Source organism: Rattus norvegicus, chromosome 3 (assembly GCF_021556685.1).
Source record: "Rattus norvegicus strain SHRSP/BbbUtx chromosome 3, alternate assembly SHRSP_T2T, whole genome shotgun sequence".
NCBI classification, from domain to species: Eukaryota; Metazoa; Chordata; class Mammalia; order Rodentia; family Muridae; genus Rattus; species Rattus norvegicus.
The window spans coordinates 99067119-99085418 of NC_141536.1; the positions used below are offsets into that span (position 1 = coordinate 99067119).

General features: G+C 41.1%; 1 protein-coding gene across 3 annotated transcripts in view; it reads right to left on the reverse strand.

Moving 5' to 3' along the window:
* The window catches only part of Ryr3 (ryanodine receptor 3), a 553860-nt gene that overhangs the window by 167617 nt on the left and 367943 nt on the right, over positions 1-18300 (reverse strand). For all 3 annotated transcript variants that reach the window (XR_015684544.1, XR_015684543.1, XM_087655160.1), the window contains exons 39-42: positions 4929-5202; positions 3443-3557; positions 2150-2279; positions 871-974 (exon numbers count right to left, since the gene is read on the reverse strand). Coding sequence is in view for 1 of the 3 variants with exons in the window: in XM_087655160.1 (XP_087511286.1) it covers positions 871-974; positions 2150-2279; positions 3443-3557; positions 4929-5202 (623 nt within the window). In the remaining 2 variants the exon portion in view is untranslated. The remainder of the gene's footprint in view (positions 1-870; positions 975-2149; positions 2280-3442; positions 3558-4928; positions 5203-18300) is intronic.

Sequence of the window (18300 nt, forward strand, 5' to 3'; positions counted from 1 at the left end):
GATAACCATGTCTTGGGGGCCCACACCTCAATTCATCCCTGTCATTGCTTTCTCTAAGTGACAGCTTTTTCCCCTTATGCTCTCAAACCTGCTCACCGTACAGAGTGTGGATGACCTCTGACCTCTACTACTCTCCTCCAACCCCATCAAGGTTGTTCTTCACATTTAGTACACAGGTGGTTAATTTTATCAGCCATCCGGTCAGGCAAATAATTCATGGTGGAAAGACTTCCGATCGGATACTTACTGAAGTCTCACTATAGCACTCTATGGTTGTTTTCTTTATTATAAATTTACTAATTCACAAAAGCAACACCCCTAGTAAAGATGTATACAATACTCAGTATCGAGAACATAGAACTTTCTAGAGTGCTTATTCTAACTCAGGGAGCCCTGCACCTTTATTAACCCTGGGTAGACCAGCTTGGTCATCTCCACTATCAGGAACTGCATTCAGAATCCCAGTAGTGGGCAGCATATTGAGTTCACACCTTCCTGTCAGGTTTCTTTCATATGTGGATTCATGAGTTAGGTCACACAGACATTTCCTTTAGGAACCACAGGCATCCAGGGATATTCCATGTAGACAGGCGGAATGGACCTCCACCTTTGAAGAACACAAATGCCCACACTCTCATGTCTAAGAAGCTGGCTACCTTTGCTCATACATGATCCTGTATGACCGTGGTGGTACCATCTGTGCTCATACAGGATCATGCATGACTACAGTAGCGCCAGGCTCTCATATTATACCACATTTTCACCAGTATGAAATGGATCTGAATACAAACCTAGACACTGGCTTGCTTTCCCCGTGTGGCTGCGATTCAGTTAGGAGAAAAACATGTTGTTTCCCCAATGACTAGTTACCTTCTCAAGATCCGGTTCTTCTAAGCCCAGTGCTAATTCGTTATTGTCCATCACAGAGGAGGCTGCCACATCCAGTGGGGTGGACCCCCTCATTGATGGGGATGCTAAGAAAGATGGGGAGGCAAAAAGAAAGTGAGTATTAAGGCTATCCTAGTCTGATTTGAGATTGCAGTGCACAAACATGGACACAAGAGGGCAGCAAATACACTAAAACCTGGCCCGTGTTGCTGTTTTCAGAGGGCTCGGGCTTTAGAGAAGCCCCATTTGTTTTCCTTTAATTTCACACTCATTAAGGTTGAGTATACTAATCAACACAAAATCACTGTATAGAATGAGTTGGGACTACGTTGTTTCGAGAACCTTTGCAACACAAAACTTCTTGGGGTCTCCATTTGGTGAAAACTCAAAAGACTTACAGGTTCCCTCATTGTCTGGGCTCAAATAACTTTGAAAATCTTGGAGTTACCACTTGGAGTTTAAAAATAGTCCACAACTGCAGGAATTCGTACATTAGTGTGCTAATGTTGTCTGTGATATTTATTTTTGTTTGTTTAGCTCCTAGACTACAATTATAAAAAAACTTCAAATGATATTTTATAAGAAGGAGAAGGAAGAAGAGGAGAAAGAAGAGGAAGAGGAGACGGATTTAGATAGCCTGAGGTTGCATTTGATAAACGAAACAACAACAAAAAACAAAACAAATTGAGATTTCAGATTTCAAGTTTGTGTATTCCACAGTTCATTTGGTCGAGTCAGGCAACAGCGTGAGTTGCTTTTCTCACAGTGGTGATGAGCTACTATTTGTCCACATCCATTATCAAGCTGTTTTTCCATAGCTGCTCTTGGCCAGTCTGCTATGCTGCTAAGGGCAGTGTTTGCTGGTTGGCTGGTGGGCCAGGAATGAATCCTGCCGCAAGCTTGGATGCATGGCCTTGGTCCTAAGAGCTCTGCTCACTGATCAGATGCGTGGGCTGGGAGAGATGTTGCCCTCAGATTACAGCCTCAGTTCCAGATAGCATTTTATAAAGCACAGGCTGCTGGACCTGAGAGGGGACAGTGACTCAGTCACCAATGCAGCTGCTTCAATACCTGTGCAGACAGGGGGGAGCACAGACTGTTTTTATGCATTTGGTTTTAGAACAGGCCAGCACTGCTTTTGCACTTACATGGACCACAGCGTACATGTGGAGTCTTTCCCTTTTTCTCCTAAGTAGTCAGGGGGAAGAGTGAAATAAATGCCTGGGTCTAAGGTAGACGCTATAATGCATGCCACACATACCTAGGCCCACACTACTGTTCTCCAGCAGGTAACTCAGATGCTCAAACATGGCCTTCTGATTTTGCCGGCTAATTCGACAGAAATAGCAAAGGAAGCGGCAGCAGCTAGCAACCATCTTTGGGAAGGCAATCTGTGGGCAGACACAGAAGTATTAGACAGGCGAACCTGTCACGCGGCCTTCATGAACAGTTGAATCTTAAAAAGGAATCTGAGGTTGAAGTCTCGGAAGCTATGAACTGTTTGGAACATGAAGTTTTTCCTTACACCTCTTCCCCCTAAGACATTCGTAGGAGGAACAGAACACAGAATGCCTAAGAACGAGGCTTCTGAAAATATTGGAAATTGACTATCGTGCCCCAAGATCTTCCCTTCAAAGGAAAACATCCATCAGTTATAACCTATTTCCTTATATGTCCCATGAAAGTGTATGACCCTGCCCCACACTGCAGTTGTTTCCAGCTGGAGTGAGCAGAACTCTGAAAGGTGAAACCAGAAACAGAGTAGGGGGATCATAGAAATCAAGAACCATTGGTCCATTAAAGCTTGGGTCCTCTGGGCCATGGGTGCCTCCAACAGTTAAGAACATCTGAAAGGCAATAGGCCCTGTTTCTGTGAACATGTTGCCAAGTATGTGTCCTCAACCACTGAGAGAGAGAGAGAGAGAGAGAGAGAGAGAGAGAGAGAGAGAGAGAGAGAGAGAAAGAGAGAGAGAGTGAAAGAGAGAGAGAGAGAGAGAGAGAGAGAGAGAGAGAGAGAGAGAGAGAGAGAGAGATTGATTCTGTTCTTCCTTTATATTCCCGCTTGACAGTATTGGAGATGTCTGCATTGAAGATCACTTGTCCCAGTTAGCTTTAACTGCCACCCTGACTCAGCCTAGTCATCTATGAAGAAAACTTCAGTTGAAGAACTGCTTAGATTCGGTTGGTCTATTGGCATGTTTATGAAGGATTGCCTTCATTATTAATTGATGTAGGAGGGCCCCACCCACTGTGGGCAGCCACAAGCCTAAGCAGGTGGTCCTGGCCTGGGTAAGAGAGTTAGCTCAGCACAAGACACGAAGGGAGTTAGAAAGAAAGCCTGTATAGTTTGTGCCTCTAGAATTCTGGTCTTAGGAAAACTGGTATAAATGCTCAGCGGTACCCCGTGTTAGCAGCACTGCCCTGCTTCTTGGACCCTTTTGGCACTGTAAAAATCTTTGTGTAATCCAAGGGAGAAAGCAGACAACACATAACAGAGTAAGTCTATTATGGACTCCCACCCCAAGAGTCAATTTCTGGCTAAGTACAGCATTACCTGTGACTTTTCTGTACCCAACACATTCACCATCACTTCCATCACTGTCTCATGCATGCCGAGGACTCTCATAAGGTTGGGATGCTGGTAAAACACCTTGTTGTTCATTATGTCCCTAAGAAAGCAGAGAGAGAGAGAGAGAGAGAGAGAGAGAGAGAGAGAGAGAGAGAGAGAGAGAGAGAGAGTTCAGTATCTGCTGTTTTTTTGTTGTGACGATTCAGGAACGAGACACAAACGGAGTGTGGAGGAAGTCACATTGAGGTGATAGACTGAAAAATAGGAAGGCACTAGGTCATGGAGTACATATGAAATTGTTGTTGTTTAACTGGCCCAAAAGAGCACAGAATATTTCTAAGCGTTTGTGTTTTCCCTCTAAAATGCTTATTTTAATGATATTTTAACAATTCTCCCTTCATCCTCCTTCTTTTGCTTATAATACATTCTAAGACCACCAAAATCTCTGGATCTCTCTTTCTTTGTGTACCCAGGAACTTCTTTTCTCCCCTTACACCCGTGTCTCTTTATATTCTGTTTCTTAATGATAGGCCTGCGTATCCCTTTTAAAGGCATTTTGTATTCCATACCATGGAGTTTGTGGATACCAGACTTCAAAAGGCAATGGCACGAACATATAACAACCACCGAGCTTTTAATCTACTCAACACAAATCCATACAATGAAGCTTAGGCAAACAAAAGCCTGGAAATGGAACCTTTGCCTGGAACTAGGCTGGAGGGGGGAGAGGCTATTTCTGCAGCCCATTTCTCTCCTATTTCTACTCCCTCTTAATATCTATTAGAATTTTCCTTTCTTGCAAATTAATTTAGGGAATGTGCACGCACGCGCGCGCGCGCGCGCGCACACACACACACACACACACACACACACACACATTCTTTCTTTCCTAACACTCATCTGAAACAGTTTCCTGGTTCTTAGTGATGCTTCTGTAGTTTGCCGGCTCAAGGATGGTGAGAGAACTGTTGCTTTTGGTTTTAATCATGTAAAATCGTGGATTGGCCAGGCAACCTTTCTGCCGCATGTTTTTTCCTGTAATAAAAGGAAATCCTCCTGGCCCCTACGTTGCCATGAATCGTCGACACGGTTTGCGAGGCAGACCTGTGGGATATTGTTGTAAGTTAAGGCGTTTCACAGAACTAACAAAATCACTCTGTAGTTTAGAACTAGAAAACGGGGCTGGCTGGGACTATCTCAGAAATCCCAAGGGGACAGCCAAAGGCTCCAGAGCTCAAATTGTTTCAATCTCAGATTAATTATATTGTCATCTCCTTTGGATTTGTTTCCATCGCCCAACTTAGGCTATTTTCACAAGAGTTTCTACGGATTCTCTTCATTTCTTTTGGCAATGTTCATTCACCTTGAACAACAGGCAGTCTGGTACCTCATACTACATAGGACAAGATGTACCACCACAAGGAGGGAAGAGAATTCTATCCAGAGAACAGCACTTGGTGAGAGAGCCTACCCTAGCCCGTTGATCATGAGGAGCTCCTCTTCTCTCCCCATCCTGACACTAAGCAGGGACCGAATCTGGCCCAGGGCAGCCAGCAGGTTGATGGTGTCGTTCACAGAGGCCTGGCTGATGGTGTAGGTCTTCCGCAGAGCCTGTAGCAACTCCCCGATGCTGTCATACTGTCTCCGGAGGAGGTTGAACATCATCCTCACCAGCTCTGCATCCTGGATTTGGTTCTCCTGGGCCCAACGGATCATTGTCTGTGAGACTAGTTCCTTCAGTGTTGCTGGAAGGAGAATAGGAGAGACCACTAACCATTGATGCCCAGGGTAGAGAAAGTTAGGAAGTGCAGACACTTTCTTCAACTAACAGACATATCAACAGCTAGTTCAGGTTAATTTTTTTCTTATTTTAAGGTTGAGTCACAGCTTGTGTATCAGTAGATTATATTGTTAAGACATGAACATGCCACCTATACCATAGTAAAAATATCACATTTACACTAAAAAATGCTATTCTCACTTGATTAATGTTTAGATCCATACTAAAAATCAAATAATGAACAAGACTCAGTCCTTGCCTTTAAGGAGTGCATAAGCCAGTTCTTTACATTTTTATTTTGTGGTAAAATTTATCATTATTGTATAATACAATGCAATGAATGCTACAACAGAGGCATTTGCAAGTGCCGTGAGACAGTGCAGAGTGACTGTTCTGGGTGGGCAAAGGTATGAACGTAGAACATTGCCCTGTCTTCTTTAGAATAAAGCAAATGACATATTGGTGTTTATTGTCATAGCTACTGTCTCTAAGTATATTGGAGGCATCCTTTAGCAGACACTAACTAGGCTAACAAGTCAAGAATGAAAGCTAATTTAGATGCTGAGGACATGACATATATTTGGAGAAGCATGGAACTGGACCAAGAGGACATTGTCAGGTTTGAAGGCTTGGAGGCTGCAGAGCTGACATGGAAATAGCTTCTCTGTACTGAATCCTTTGCAGGAACCAGCTGGTGCTGTAGCATGAATTACCTTCACAGATGCGGAGGCTGACACTACTATCATACGCAGTTCCACAAGCACAAGAGAAATCGGCTAACGTGAGACCAGCTAAGGACCTCGCAGTGGACAGACCACATGGCCCTGATGACTGATGATTGTCTTTGTTTTGGGAATATATTAAGAGGAGAAAGGCTGATCTGAGAGGTGAAAGGAAAGCACGTTCGAACAGCTGGTTAGGGGATTCTCACCCCTGCCATCACATGTGCAGTTCCAGAAGGTTCCACAACACGAGGCAGAGAAAACCATAATAATGTTCAAATCTCACACTGCCACCAAGGTCCTGGGAGGTCTGGATGGTACCAGATCCTTCATTCAGGCCAGATGATAAAACTAGAGCTAAGGGGACAACGCAGGTTATGGAATCCACCTGAGAAATGATTAGAGTTGCACTCAGATGGCTGCTTTCTGTAGTCTGTGTGATTTGCAATAGTTAACTTTTCTACTCCACATCACTATACATAGCAAATGTCTGCTCCACATACACACTTGGCTCTACCACAGGCTATAAAAATAGTCACCAAAGCTCCAAATGATGTAGATGTAAAGGATTAATTTAGCTTCCTGCTGTGACTGTCAGCCCTGTAGGTGTTTCAGGTTCAGAGAGGAGACACACTGAAACAACTCAAAAAAAAAAGATACACAGTCTAGAGAGAAGAACAGTTAAAGGATCTTGCTGACCACGCACCTGAGGATCAGGGAACACCACAGAGGAGGTGAAAGATTGCAAGAACCAGAAGTTCAGGATGCCTGTTGCCAAATAGTGTCCTCTAGGCACACTTGGGGAAATACAGTCATGAAATTTCAATGGTATGGTTGCTTGTATAAGACCAGCATAATCACAATGACAGGTGGTATGCCAATGTGGACAAGGGGAATTCCACATTGTCCCACCCCTAGATGAAAAGCTTTAGGTAGTCAGTGCCTGCAGAGAGAAACCCCAAGTGATCATGTTCATGTACAGATGAGCAACATGTAAACAACATATAAACAACAATAAATGGACTCAGTAGGATGTGTGTGTGTGTGTGTGTGTGTGTGTGTGTGTGTGTGTGTGTGTGAGAAATAATAATAATTAGAGACCATGAATTTTGGAGAGAGGGGCGAGGAAGAGTTTGAGGAGGGAGTAAGTGATATAAATAAGTATTCAGGTATGAGGTTATCAAAAACTTAGTTAGTAGGGACTTATGACTAATACCTATTAACATCTGCACCTTCTGTGGGGGACAATTTGTTAATGGGCTGTCTTGGGCTTTTTGCAACAAACTATTTTCCTGTTGAGTCATTGGCCAAAGAGGTCCCGTAGGCCTCATCTCCCCCCAACATCACAGACAATTACCAAGGCTGTTATTTACTCTCCATAATCCAATGGGAAGACCCTATTGGTGAAGACACAATGTATTTATGTCATCAAAAATGGAGAAATCAAACTGGAGCCTAAGTAGAATTGTCACTCCTTCTGACTAGCATTCATGGCACTGGAAGGTACTTTGCACACTACCAGAGGACAAAAGTAACCAATAGTATCACTCAGATATAAACTCTGAGACTTGCCTGCAAGGTATCCTGGGGCAGGCACAAATGTTATATGAGTAGTCAGCCATTTTTTTTAAGTGGATTTAAGGTACACTCTATGGGAGGAAACTCACACCCGACACTGCTGAAGGGGCCAAGAACCCAAGGCTAGATAGGTCATGAGCCAAGAGGAAAACCTAAACTCTCATTCTGCTAAAGAAACATAGCAATGAAATGACATTTTTCTATACCCATAGGTCAGTGCCTTGCTTAACCCTCATCAGAGATCTTCTTCTTGCATCTGCTGGTAATTAACAGAGAGATCTACACGTAAAAATGAATGGAGTGTTAGAAAGTTTGAAACGCTCAGCATTAAATGGAATGTTTTTGTTTGTTTGTTTTGTTTTTTATCAACTCCCTCCACCCACGGCTTAGAAATCTATATGGAAAAGGAGGCAGAAAAGTTATGAGTCAGAGATGATAGGTGACCCAAAATAGCATCTTTCAGGCTGATGCACAAACAAACTCATAGAGACATAACAACACTCATAAGACCTCCACAGGTTCAAACCAGGTCAAACCCCAGCATCGGGAAGGGGATGTAGACACAAAGTCCTACCCATAAACAAGAAACTTTTTGCAATTAATACCTGCTGGGAAAGGGAAAACTAGTTTTCTCCAATGAAGTGCCACTGGAAATATCAACCACATCCCAGGGCAGTCCTGATTCTCAGAGTAGTTGGGTCAATACAACCATTTTGTGTGTGTGGTTTTTGCTTTTGTTGTTATTGTTGTTGTAGGTTTTTTTTTTGTCTTACTGATTTTCTTTTCCTTCTTTCCATTGTTTATCTCTTTTGGTTTTCATTTTTTGTCTTTTGTTGTTTTCTTTTGTTTGAGAGATAAAAAGTATATGAGGTTGGGTAGGTAGGGGAATGAGAAAGATCTAGAAGGAGTTAAGGGAGAGAAAAGAATTTGACAAAAATATACTGCACAATTTTTTTAGAAATTAAAATGAAAAAGAAACTGTTTTTCCAGGTACAGCTGTTCCCATTTCTTCTAGTTAAGATAGTAAAAACAAAAGGAATATAAAAAAATACAGAAATTCTTGCATCTGATACAAGTTCTGTAAATATCACTTCCTTTAAAGCACACACTATGGTGTGAATGAACTTATTTCTTGTTATAAGTGGCCAGATCCCAGAAAATTGGACATTGAACTGCCTGAGGATCCAGCTATACCTCTCTTGGGCATATACCCAAAAGATGCCCCAACATATAAAAAAGACACGTGCTCCACTATGTTCATCGCAGCCTTATTTATAATAGCCAGAAGCTGGAAAGAACCCAGATGCCCTTCAACAGAGGAATGGATACAGAAAATGTGGTACATCTACACAATGGAATATTACTCAGCTATCAAAAACAATGACTTTATGAAATTCGTAGGCAAATGGTTGGAACTGGAAAATATCCTGAGTGAGGTAACCCAATCACAGAAAAACACATGGTATGCACTCATTGATAAGTGGCTATTAGCCCAAATGCTTGAATTACCCTAGATGCCTAGAACAAATGAAACCCAAGACGGATGATCAAAATGTGAATGTTTTACGCCTTCTTTAAAAGGGGAACAAGAATACCCTTGGCAGGGAATAGAGAGGCAAAGATTAAAACAGACACAGAAGGAACACCCATTCAGAGCCTGCCCCACATGTGGCCCATACATATACAGCCATTCAATTAGACAAGATGGATGAAGCAAAGAAGTGCAGACCGACAGGAGCCGGATGTAGATCGCTCCTGAGAGACACAGCCAGAATACAGCAAACACAGAGGCGAATGCCAGCAGCAAACCACTGAACTGAGAATAGGACCCCCGTTGAAGGAATCAGAGAAAGAACTGGAAGAGCTTGAAGGGGCTCGAGACCCCCATATGTACAACAATGCCAAGCAACCAGAGCTTCCAGGGACTAAGCCACTACCTAAAGACTATACATGGACTGACCCTGGACTCTGACCTCATAGGTAGCAATGAATATCCTAGTAAGAGCACCAGTGGAAGGGGAAGCCCTGGGTCCTGCTAAGACTGAACCCCCAGTGAACTAGATTGTTGGGGGGAGGGCGGCAATGGGGGGAGGATGGGGAGGGGAACACCCACTAGGAAGGGGAGGGGGGAGGGGGATGTTTGCCCAGAAACCGGGAAAGGGAATAACACTCGAAATGTATATAAGAAATACTCAAGTTAATAAAAAAAAATAAGTGGCCAGATCCTCCTCTGAAATAATGCACATCATCAAAGTTCTTGGCATACAGGAGAAGCAACGAGCAAGAAGAGTCACTCATTAGCTAAAAGTCACTTCTTGTGCAATAGGAAGTTTGCAGAGTCATGAAACCAAATAATTGGTAGAATTTCCTCAACCTGGCTTCATGTCTTTGGGTTGTTGGTCAGTAAGTCCAAGAGACTCCCTAATCTACACAGGCTATTGCAGTTGCCCTTGGTTACCTCTCAGAAGTTGAAGACAGACCCTATTGGTGAGGATACCACACACTTTGGACATGAAACTTGGGGGAATGAAGCTCAAGCTGACCTGGAAGCCTCTTCCCTGGAGACTAGTTCTTATAGTACTAGACAGTGCTATGCAAGCTGTCAAGGGAGAAAAGCAATCAATAGTCTTACTCCGCTGTAAAGCCTGTGATCCACAACAATGGCCAGCATGAAGAGATATTCCACAGGGTGTAGTAATGGCACTTATACTTTAGGGTTAGCCAATGGCCAGGCAATTGGAGTTAAGATCCACTTAAGTCTTGGCAGTATAAACAATTATTCATGCTAGTCACGGACCCTAGAGGAAAACCCACTACTGCAACTTTCCTAAACAGTATAATTTCCATATACATTCTAAATATTTATCTTTATTTTTACAGATAAATGTTGTTCTTATCCTTCATCAAAAGAAGATGGGGACTTATAGCATAATGTGACTATCACAGAAGTCCACCACTGGTCAAAATGCATAGAACACTGACTGTGGAGTGCCCAGCCCTACCTGATACATCTAGAAAACAAACTCTATACCTAAGCCCCAGAAAACAGTACAGAAGAGGGAGCAGAAAGCTTGGAAGAGCCAAAAGACAATGATATCTTCTGTAAATAATGTCATTCCTATATGACAGGAAAGCTGCACCTATGAACTCTTAACAATATGGTTGCCTAAACCTGAATGATGACAACACCAGTTGACATGCTAACATGGACAGGGGCATGGAGCTCTACTACTACATGAAATACTATAATTAAGGGTTATTATAATTAAGGTATAATTAAGGTAATTAAGGGTTACAGGGAGAGGAGAGAGAGTTTCCCTAGGGACAAGCCCTCTGATAGAATCTCTAGTCCCAAGTAGTCATCCCTAGACATACTGTATATGATAAACACCAAATGGATTCAGCAAGTTGTAGTCATATAAACATATGTATGTATAAGTAAATGACGACGACGACGACGACGACGACGACGACGACGACGATGATGATAAAGAAATCATGAATATGAGAGGGAGAGCGACCCAAGAGAAATTAGAGATAAAGGGAGAGGTAAAAAGGTTGTAAATATAGTACTTACACACATAATTCTCAAAAAACAATTAAAAATATATATGAAGAAATTTATATTTCTACAATGTGTTAGGGTCTCTGTATATCTTTATATGTGAAAATTAGAATAATCAGTACAAAGCAATGCCTGTAACATACTGACAAACATTAATGATTAATACTATAAATAATGGTAATTGTGAAAGTTTAATCAGCAGATTAGGGAACTCAAAATTATTTAGGCAATTGGGAAGGGCATAATGATTCAAAGATATTATTTGATATTTTAATTGTATTGATATTGGCACTAATAGTGGAGAAAAAAATGATAGGCAAAAACTGCTGGGGCCTTAGAACAAAAAGTCAGTATGACTTATTGTCTCTTTCCTGGGAAAATATCTTGAATAAAGAAGAATCTATCATTAAAACTTTCAAGATGATATCATTTAACCCTATAAACACAATGGTGAGAAGCACAAAGTTGCACATCAGCACTTAGTGTTTTTTTTTTTCCCCCTTGAGGATAAACATTTATGTGTAATTGAGTTGCCAGCTAAACTAGCCTCTTGTCTAATGGAATGCCATTTTAAATGACAAGAAAAACAGCCTGTGACTAACTGGTCTTGGATAATTGATTTTTTTCCAAAAAGAAAAAATAAAATTTTCAATGTAAATGATAGTATTTATTGCCAATAAAGAAATTTGAATTTCAAGTGAAAACCAGAATTCTGGCAAACATTATCTGCCACTGTGAGCTTTGACAGCTTCTCAACACTTAAAGATCCCCTGATTAAATTATTGATATTAGCAAATGTGATTTGAAAATATTTATAATGAACTGTGTCAACAGTTGGTAACTCTGCATTATTCAAGAAAATAATGATTTCCATAGAGCAATGCACACAGCTACAAAAAATGTACTAGTGCCAACCAACAAGCAAACTATCCCCATGGACTTCTGTTTCAGCTTAGAATTTTGTAGGTTGTGTTTTGATTTTATTTACCCTCCTCTTGTAACTCTTCCTCAACCCATTTCCCCATCCTCCCTTCCCAACTTTGTATTCCCTCTCTTTTAAAATGCCCACTGAATCCAATTTAGGCTGCCAATATAGTGTTGGGTGTGTGGGCTTCCACTGGATAGTGGTCAGCTACAAGTGGCTATCCTCTTAAAGAAAATTGACCCTCTTTGGGAGATGTCAATTATGTATTAAAATATAAAGCTAATTTGTTTAAAATTGCATATACTAACTAATTTTTGAGATTTATTCATTTATTAGAAAAGACCCTCCATAACTGCACCAATAATCTACAGAATTGTAAGTCCTTTCCCAACTATACTTTTATTTCAGGCTATTTTCCCTATTATTTTGTCAAATGCAAGAATACAACTGTCTTTCAGATAATAAATTTATAAAAAGATAAAAGCATATAGTTCTTTTCAAAAGAAAAATTAGTTTTTATGCAAATATATTGCTAAGTGTATAGCTATACATTTTAATTATTTTTAGATGAAATTAGCAACATTATAAAATGTTGCAGTTTTAATTTCTAAGTAAATACTGATGTGTAAATGGCCTAGATTAGAGCTCTAAGACCTATGCAATATTTGGAAATATAAATAATATCCAAGAACAAGAAACTTTGACACTCATTGGTGGATGGACTGTACCTCTTACAAAGCAAAGGCTGTTGTCTCTTGAAAGCAAAGCTCTCTCTCCAGCTTTGGTGAACCCCACTCCATCAGACTGTGTGATTCTGATTAGTGAGCCAAGACTTCCATCTAGAAAGCTACAGTTTAAGGATATTTCTTTGCTTGTCTCTGAGTGGATTAAGAGTGCATGAGAGCAAGACTCCTCACATTGAGAAATAGAGTGAGGATTAAAGAATCATTATTTTGAGAATTGAATCCTGGAGGTTAAGGGCTCTGACCATTATTCACCGGGCACTAAAGTGCTCCCTGTAAGCTTGAAGGGCTCTGAAAGTTTCCCATTTAATTTGAGCTAAATTTGAGCTTAAGACCAGTCATCTTCAGAGAAGGGAGGGGTTGGGTCTGTGTTATTCAGTGGTTATATGGCCTTCTTTGGTTGACTCTGTAGCCAACATGGGGCACATGAAGAACTGGCAGTCTCTAGACCTTAATTCTTCAACCTCCACATCAGCTTATCTTCATCAATGCAAATGGTCTCAATAGTAATGGAAGCCATGGTTGTGAGGTGCAGGAGTTCTACTGTAGCACCAGTGAGCTCCCAGATATATATCATGGACATGTTTCTGCTTGTCACTGACTGAAAACCAAGTGATCTCCTGTTATGTCACTTCTAAAGCAGCTTCTGAATCAAATGCTATTTTATGGGTTTTTTCTAGGTGCCCAAGACTGTGTTAGGTGCCTCTATAAAACCATTTCAGAACACCATTACTGTGCACAGGTCCCTAGCCGGGGAACTAAAAAAAAAAATGTATGTAAGTTATTTGGTCGTGTTGTCGAATTGGCTTCTAAATATTTGTGTTAATACTCATAAACTGCTCAGAGAAGCTTCCTTTTGCAGTGGGCAGCAGTTAATGCAGAGCTGTTCAAAGTGATAAAGGGCGAAGTGTGAAGAAGAGACTAAGTGCTCAGCCCTAAGTGGGATATTTGTATTAACTACCTTGCCCTCTACCGTGACTCAGGAAATGAAATGGAAGAGGGGTTATAAAGAATGAACAAGCGAGAGGATGGGAAGGGGGTAAGAATGCTCTCTTCAGGACATGCCCTGGCTGTCACCTTCACGAATTCGCACAGCTGTGGTTATTTGTGCTAGATTAAATTGCCAAGCCCCAGTTCTGGCATAGACAGGAGAGGTGTGCTCCAAGTCCTGTCTTTTAATGAGGACCCATTTGCCAGTTGATTGCTACAGGAGGATGGAGAATTTTTTTTTAAAATGTTCCTAATGGTAATTCTCCTGTGCTCCAGTGGGTGGCCCCATGTCCACGCATATACAGACAGTGCTAATTAGACTTATCAAAATCAGTAACACAAACAGCAAACAAACAAATCTGAAAAGAAAGGAAAAAGAGGAGGGGACACAGAGAGAGGTCTCAGTGGTTTAGAGCACTTGCTGCTCTTGCACAGGATCTGAGCTCAGGTCCTAGTACTCATGTTGGGTGACTCAGAACCACTCCAGTTTTAGGGGTATCTGATATGGCTGGCCTCTGTGAACACTCTCACTCAGGTGCATATGCCCACCAAAAGACACTCACATACACAAAATTTTAAATAAATTAAATCTTTAGAAACAAAGATAGGAAGCTAGTAGGGGGTATGCTATGGAGATACGTGGAGAGAGTTGGAAGAGGGAGGTAGGGTGGGTATGATTATATTTCATGTGCATGAAACTGTCAAGAATTAAAATATATGTAAAATAAAATGAAAATAAAGGTGGTTCAGACTTATAGATTTCTATTCATATCAGTAGGAGCTGTCAAGTGTCCCCAAACTGTCAAAAAAAAAAAAAAGGAACAAAGTGAATTGTGCACTATGATTTCCCTGATGAGATTATTATTAACATTCTAATGCATTTGATTTTTGAAAATAGTGTAATTACATATAGGCAACTTCCTCAAATATACTGATATGCCACATTTAAAATGATTATTCAAGCTCACTCAGAATAGCAGTATGTTGAATGCACTGTATTTGCTAGAAAGACTTGATTTCTAGGGAACACCTTAGAAGACAATAGTTATTTCACTCCCTGACTTTTGTACTAGTCATATATTCTGCAAACAGCATGTCTTCCTATCAGAACTTGATTTAGTATACCCATTTGGGAGTGTTTGATTCAGTTGTTTACTGTCCACCACCAGTTACTTTATAACCTGCTTTTTTGATTTCAGAACTCTAAGCTGTCCACTTGTGACCCTTACAGGAAAGAAAAAGCAGGTATCTACCATTGTTTCAAGACCTCTCCTTTAAGTAGTCAAATGACCAGCTTCTAATGCCAACTACCACAAAAAAAAAAAAAAAAGAAAAAAAGGGTCATGGTGCAGGTTTCCATCTTAAAACTGCAGGAGTCTAGAACTTTCAAATACTTCTCTGGATATATTTTTTTCTTTTCTCTCCAAATTTAGATCACAAGCCAAATGGTCATCACTTGATGAACTTCATGCTTCTCATCAAAGGGTACATGATGGCCACTGGCAAAGCAAATCCCACACCTGTACTGTTAAAATTTCTGAGAGTACCCTTAAATCTGGGTCAGATTGGAACAAACGAATTCCAATTACATTGAAGAGAAGGAATAAACGAAACCACAGTGTACTGAAGTTAAACTCAGCAAACGATTTAAAATGTTCACAGTACAATGGAATAGAAAATTATGTGCATTTAAACAACGTGTACCTATTTTAAAATTCCAAGTGATTGAAAGTCAGCCTGTGGTATACTATAGATGGTCAGAGGCATGAATAGGAATGGATAATTTCTAAGTGTAGGCTACTGTTTGAAGTCTAAGAGGGCAAAGAGAGAGGATGGATCTGGTTGGCTGGGGAAGTAGGGAGGAATTCAGAGGAGCTGGGAAAGGGGAAACCATAACCAAATATATTGTATAAAAATTATTTTCAATTAAGAAAAAAGAATAGATAGGAGTTGATGGTCTACAGTTACAGCATTCGCCAACAGCCTCTGTTAGACCCCCAGCTTAAGGGGCTGTGGTGGGGATGGTGGTTGCGATTGTGTTTTTGACCTCTGCCTTGTGTTTTTCTCTTGTTCCTAGATTGAACAATGGATCCCCATCCTCTAACAGATCTCCATATCCCAGTCTGCAGAAGTTGTGTTGCCTCACAGGGCAAAAGGGATTCTGTAGATCATATTAACTGAAAGATTCTGAGTCAGAGGGATTACTGTGGACGACTTGGGGGTTGATTTCATCCCAAGAGTCTTTGAGAGAAGAGGCAAGAGAGTCAGCAAAGAACGACTGGGGTCCTAGTGGAGCCCAAAGAAGGCAGTGTCCTCTAAAAGAGGGAAGGACAAGAACCAATCCTTCTAGGAGTACAGTCCAGCACAAGTCACTGTAGCCTCTGAAACTGTAAGGTAATAAGTTTGTGCTATCTGGGGTGTTAGGTTTATGGTAACTTGCTACACAAGTGATTAGGAAGCTTGCATACTGTGATTCTAGGTCTTGAGTAGAGGATTTTTTTAAAACTCCTTTTTGAGACTATCACTCTATCAGGTTGTTGACAAAGCCTGAGGTCTCCATCCAATTGGTCCAGAGCTTAAAGCCAAGTTAGACTTAACATTAAGCACAAAGAACAGCTATGGACTGATGGACAGCACATAGAGATCATATACAGTGTTTGCTATCTTTTTCATGAAGCCTGCTTTACCTCTATCTCTGAAAATCAAATCCTATTACAACCTACATCTTACCGAGACCCCCCACAGAGAAAGTGGTGATGCTGCAGGTGATAGACACCATATACACCACCATGCAGGACTCACCTTGCTCTTCTGTCTTGACAGTATGTAACTCCCTGTTTGTGCAGGGTCCCTCTCTACTCTGTGGTTAATATTTTTCAAGGATCCAACTTTATTTCAAACATGGGTTCTACCAACTTGAGTCACCCAGAATCTATTTTCTAGGTCAAATTGGCTGGTGCATCATGAATTGGCTTATGACCAATTTTATAGTCAAGCAAAGGTGGTCTTGAAGGCCCTTAGAACAGCAGGAGAAGCTATCTTGCTCATCCTTTTGACACAGTAAGGAATGGATTTAAGGCCCATTAAGACTGTAGCTGGCATCCCACTGCTAGTCTGAAAACAAAGCTGGAACAAGTGGATTGTGGGAAGAGTGAGCACAGCTACTTGCTCAGTCCATCCCAGCAGATGACCCCATCTCTAACTCTATAGAAATGCCCATCGGGGTGGCCCCTGTCTGCCTCTTCTCCCACAACTGGATTTTCTGTTTCTTGTTTGCTAAAAGCATTGACATGATAAACATGGAAAGTAAGTTTGTATGATCTATGCTTTTTACACTCAGAGCTAAGGTGGATGCAGACTTCAACCTTCAGAATATTAAAGTCAGCACTGTTTTACCAAATCCTTCTTTGTTACTTTCCCATTACATACCAAAAACCCCCCAAACCAACCAACCAACCAATCAACCAAAGAAACAAACAAAATCAAAATACAAACACAGAGGATAAGATCTTACCTAACATCATAGATGGTAAATGGTGATGCCCCAGGCTGCTGAAATCTATTCCTTGTACTTTATCATCTCGGGTTACTTACCTTCATAACACTCAGAAAAATAGATATTTTATTAGTACCTTAAACTTACATTATGCGTACTGTCTAGACACTTTCTTAATAAGTCATGAAACAGATTCAGATGTAAAATCCTGAAACCCATAAAGCTTTAGTTCTTTTCCTGACACTCTTGGTCAGATTACTTTCTTAGAGCCTCATTTTCTTTACCAATAAAATAAAATCACCCTATAAAATCCCTCTCGAAGGAGGCAGTACAGTAATAAAAGCACTGGGCAGGGACAGCTGTGTGTCCTCAGACGAGTCATCCACCTCTCTGTGTCTCTGTCTGCATCTGAAAGTATATGTCTATGAGACATTCTGTGCTCTTGAAAGAGTGGCAATAATTTATTCAAGCAGCAAATGAAAGCCTGTAGCTTCAGTAGGCTAAATGGGTAAGCAGCAAGTTTTTACTACCACGTTTAGGGTCCAATTTCAATGTTATTCAGTTTGCTTTTCCTATGAGTAAAACCTGAGATTGAAGAAATAAAACAAAATCTCAAAACTCCAGCCGTTCCTGATGGCAGTAAGTGGCCATTATCAAAGCGTCAGTGCACACCATTAATCACCTAGATGGGGGAGGTGAGCTCTGGGAAGTGTGTGGCCTTTGTGATGACTGTCCTGACTGCTGGTGGAGAGGAAATGGTCTGTCAGAGGTCACATGACATGGTCACTCATTCTCCAATCAGCTACCAAGGTATACTTGGGAAGAGATTCCTCTCCTATGTGCCAAATGGCCAAGTGTACTGCTTAGCAATGGAAAAAGCCAGGGAATGTTAAATCCACGGATGTCAAGGACTCAACTTTAGACAAATTAATCAGGCCAATTTCTCTGTGCTTCTCCAGTGCTTCTCTGGCCCAAGATCTACAGTTGGGACCCATTTACTTTATTTAACAAGAACACAGGTGTTGGGGGTTATCACTGGGAATG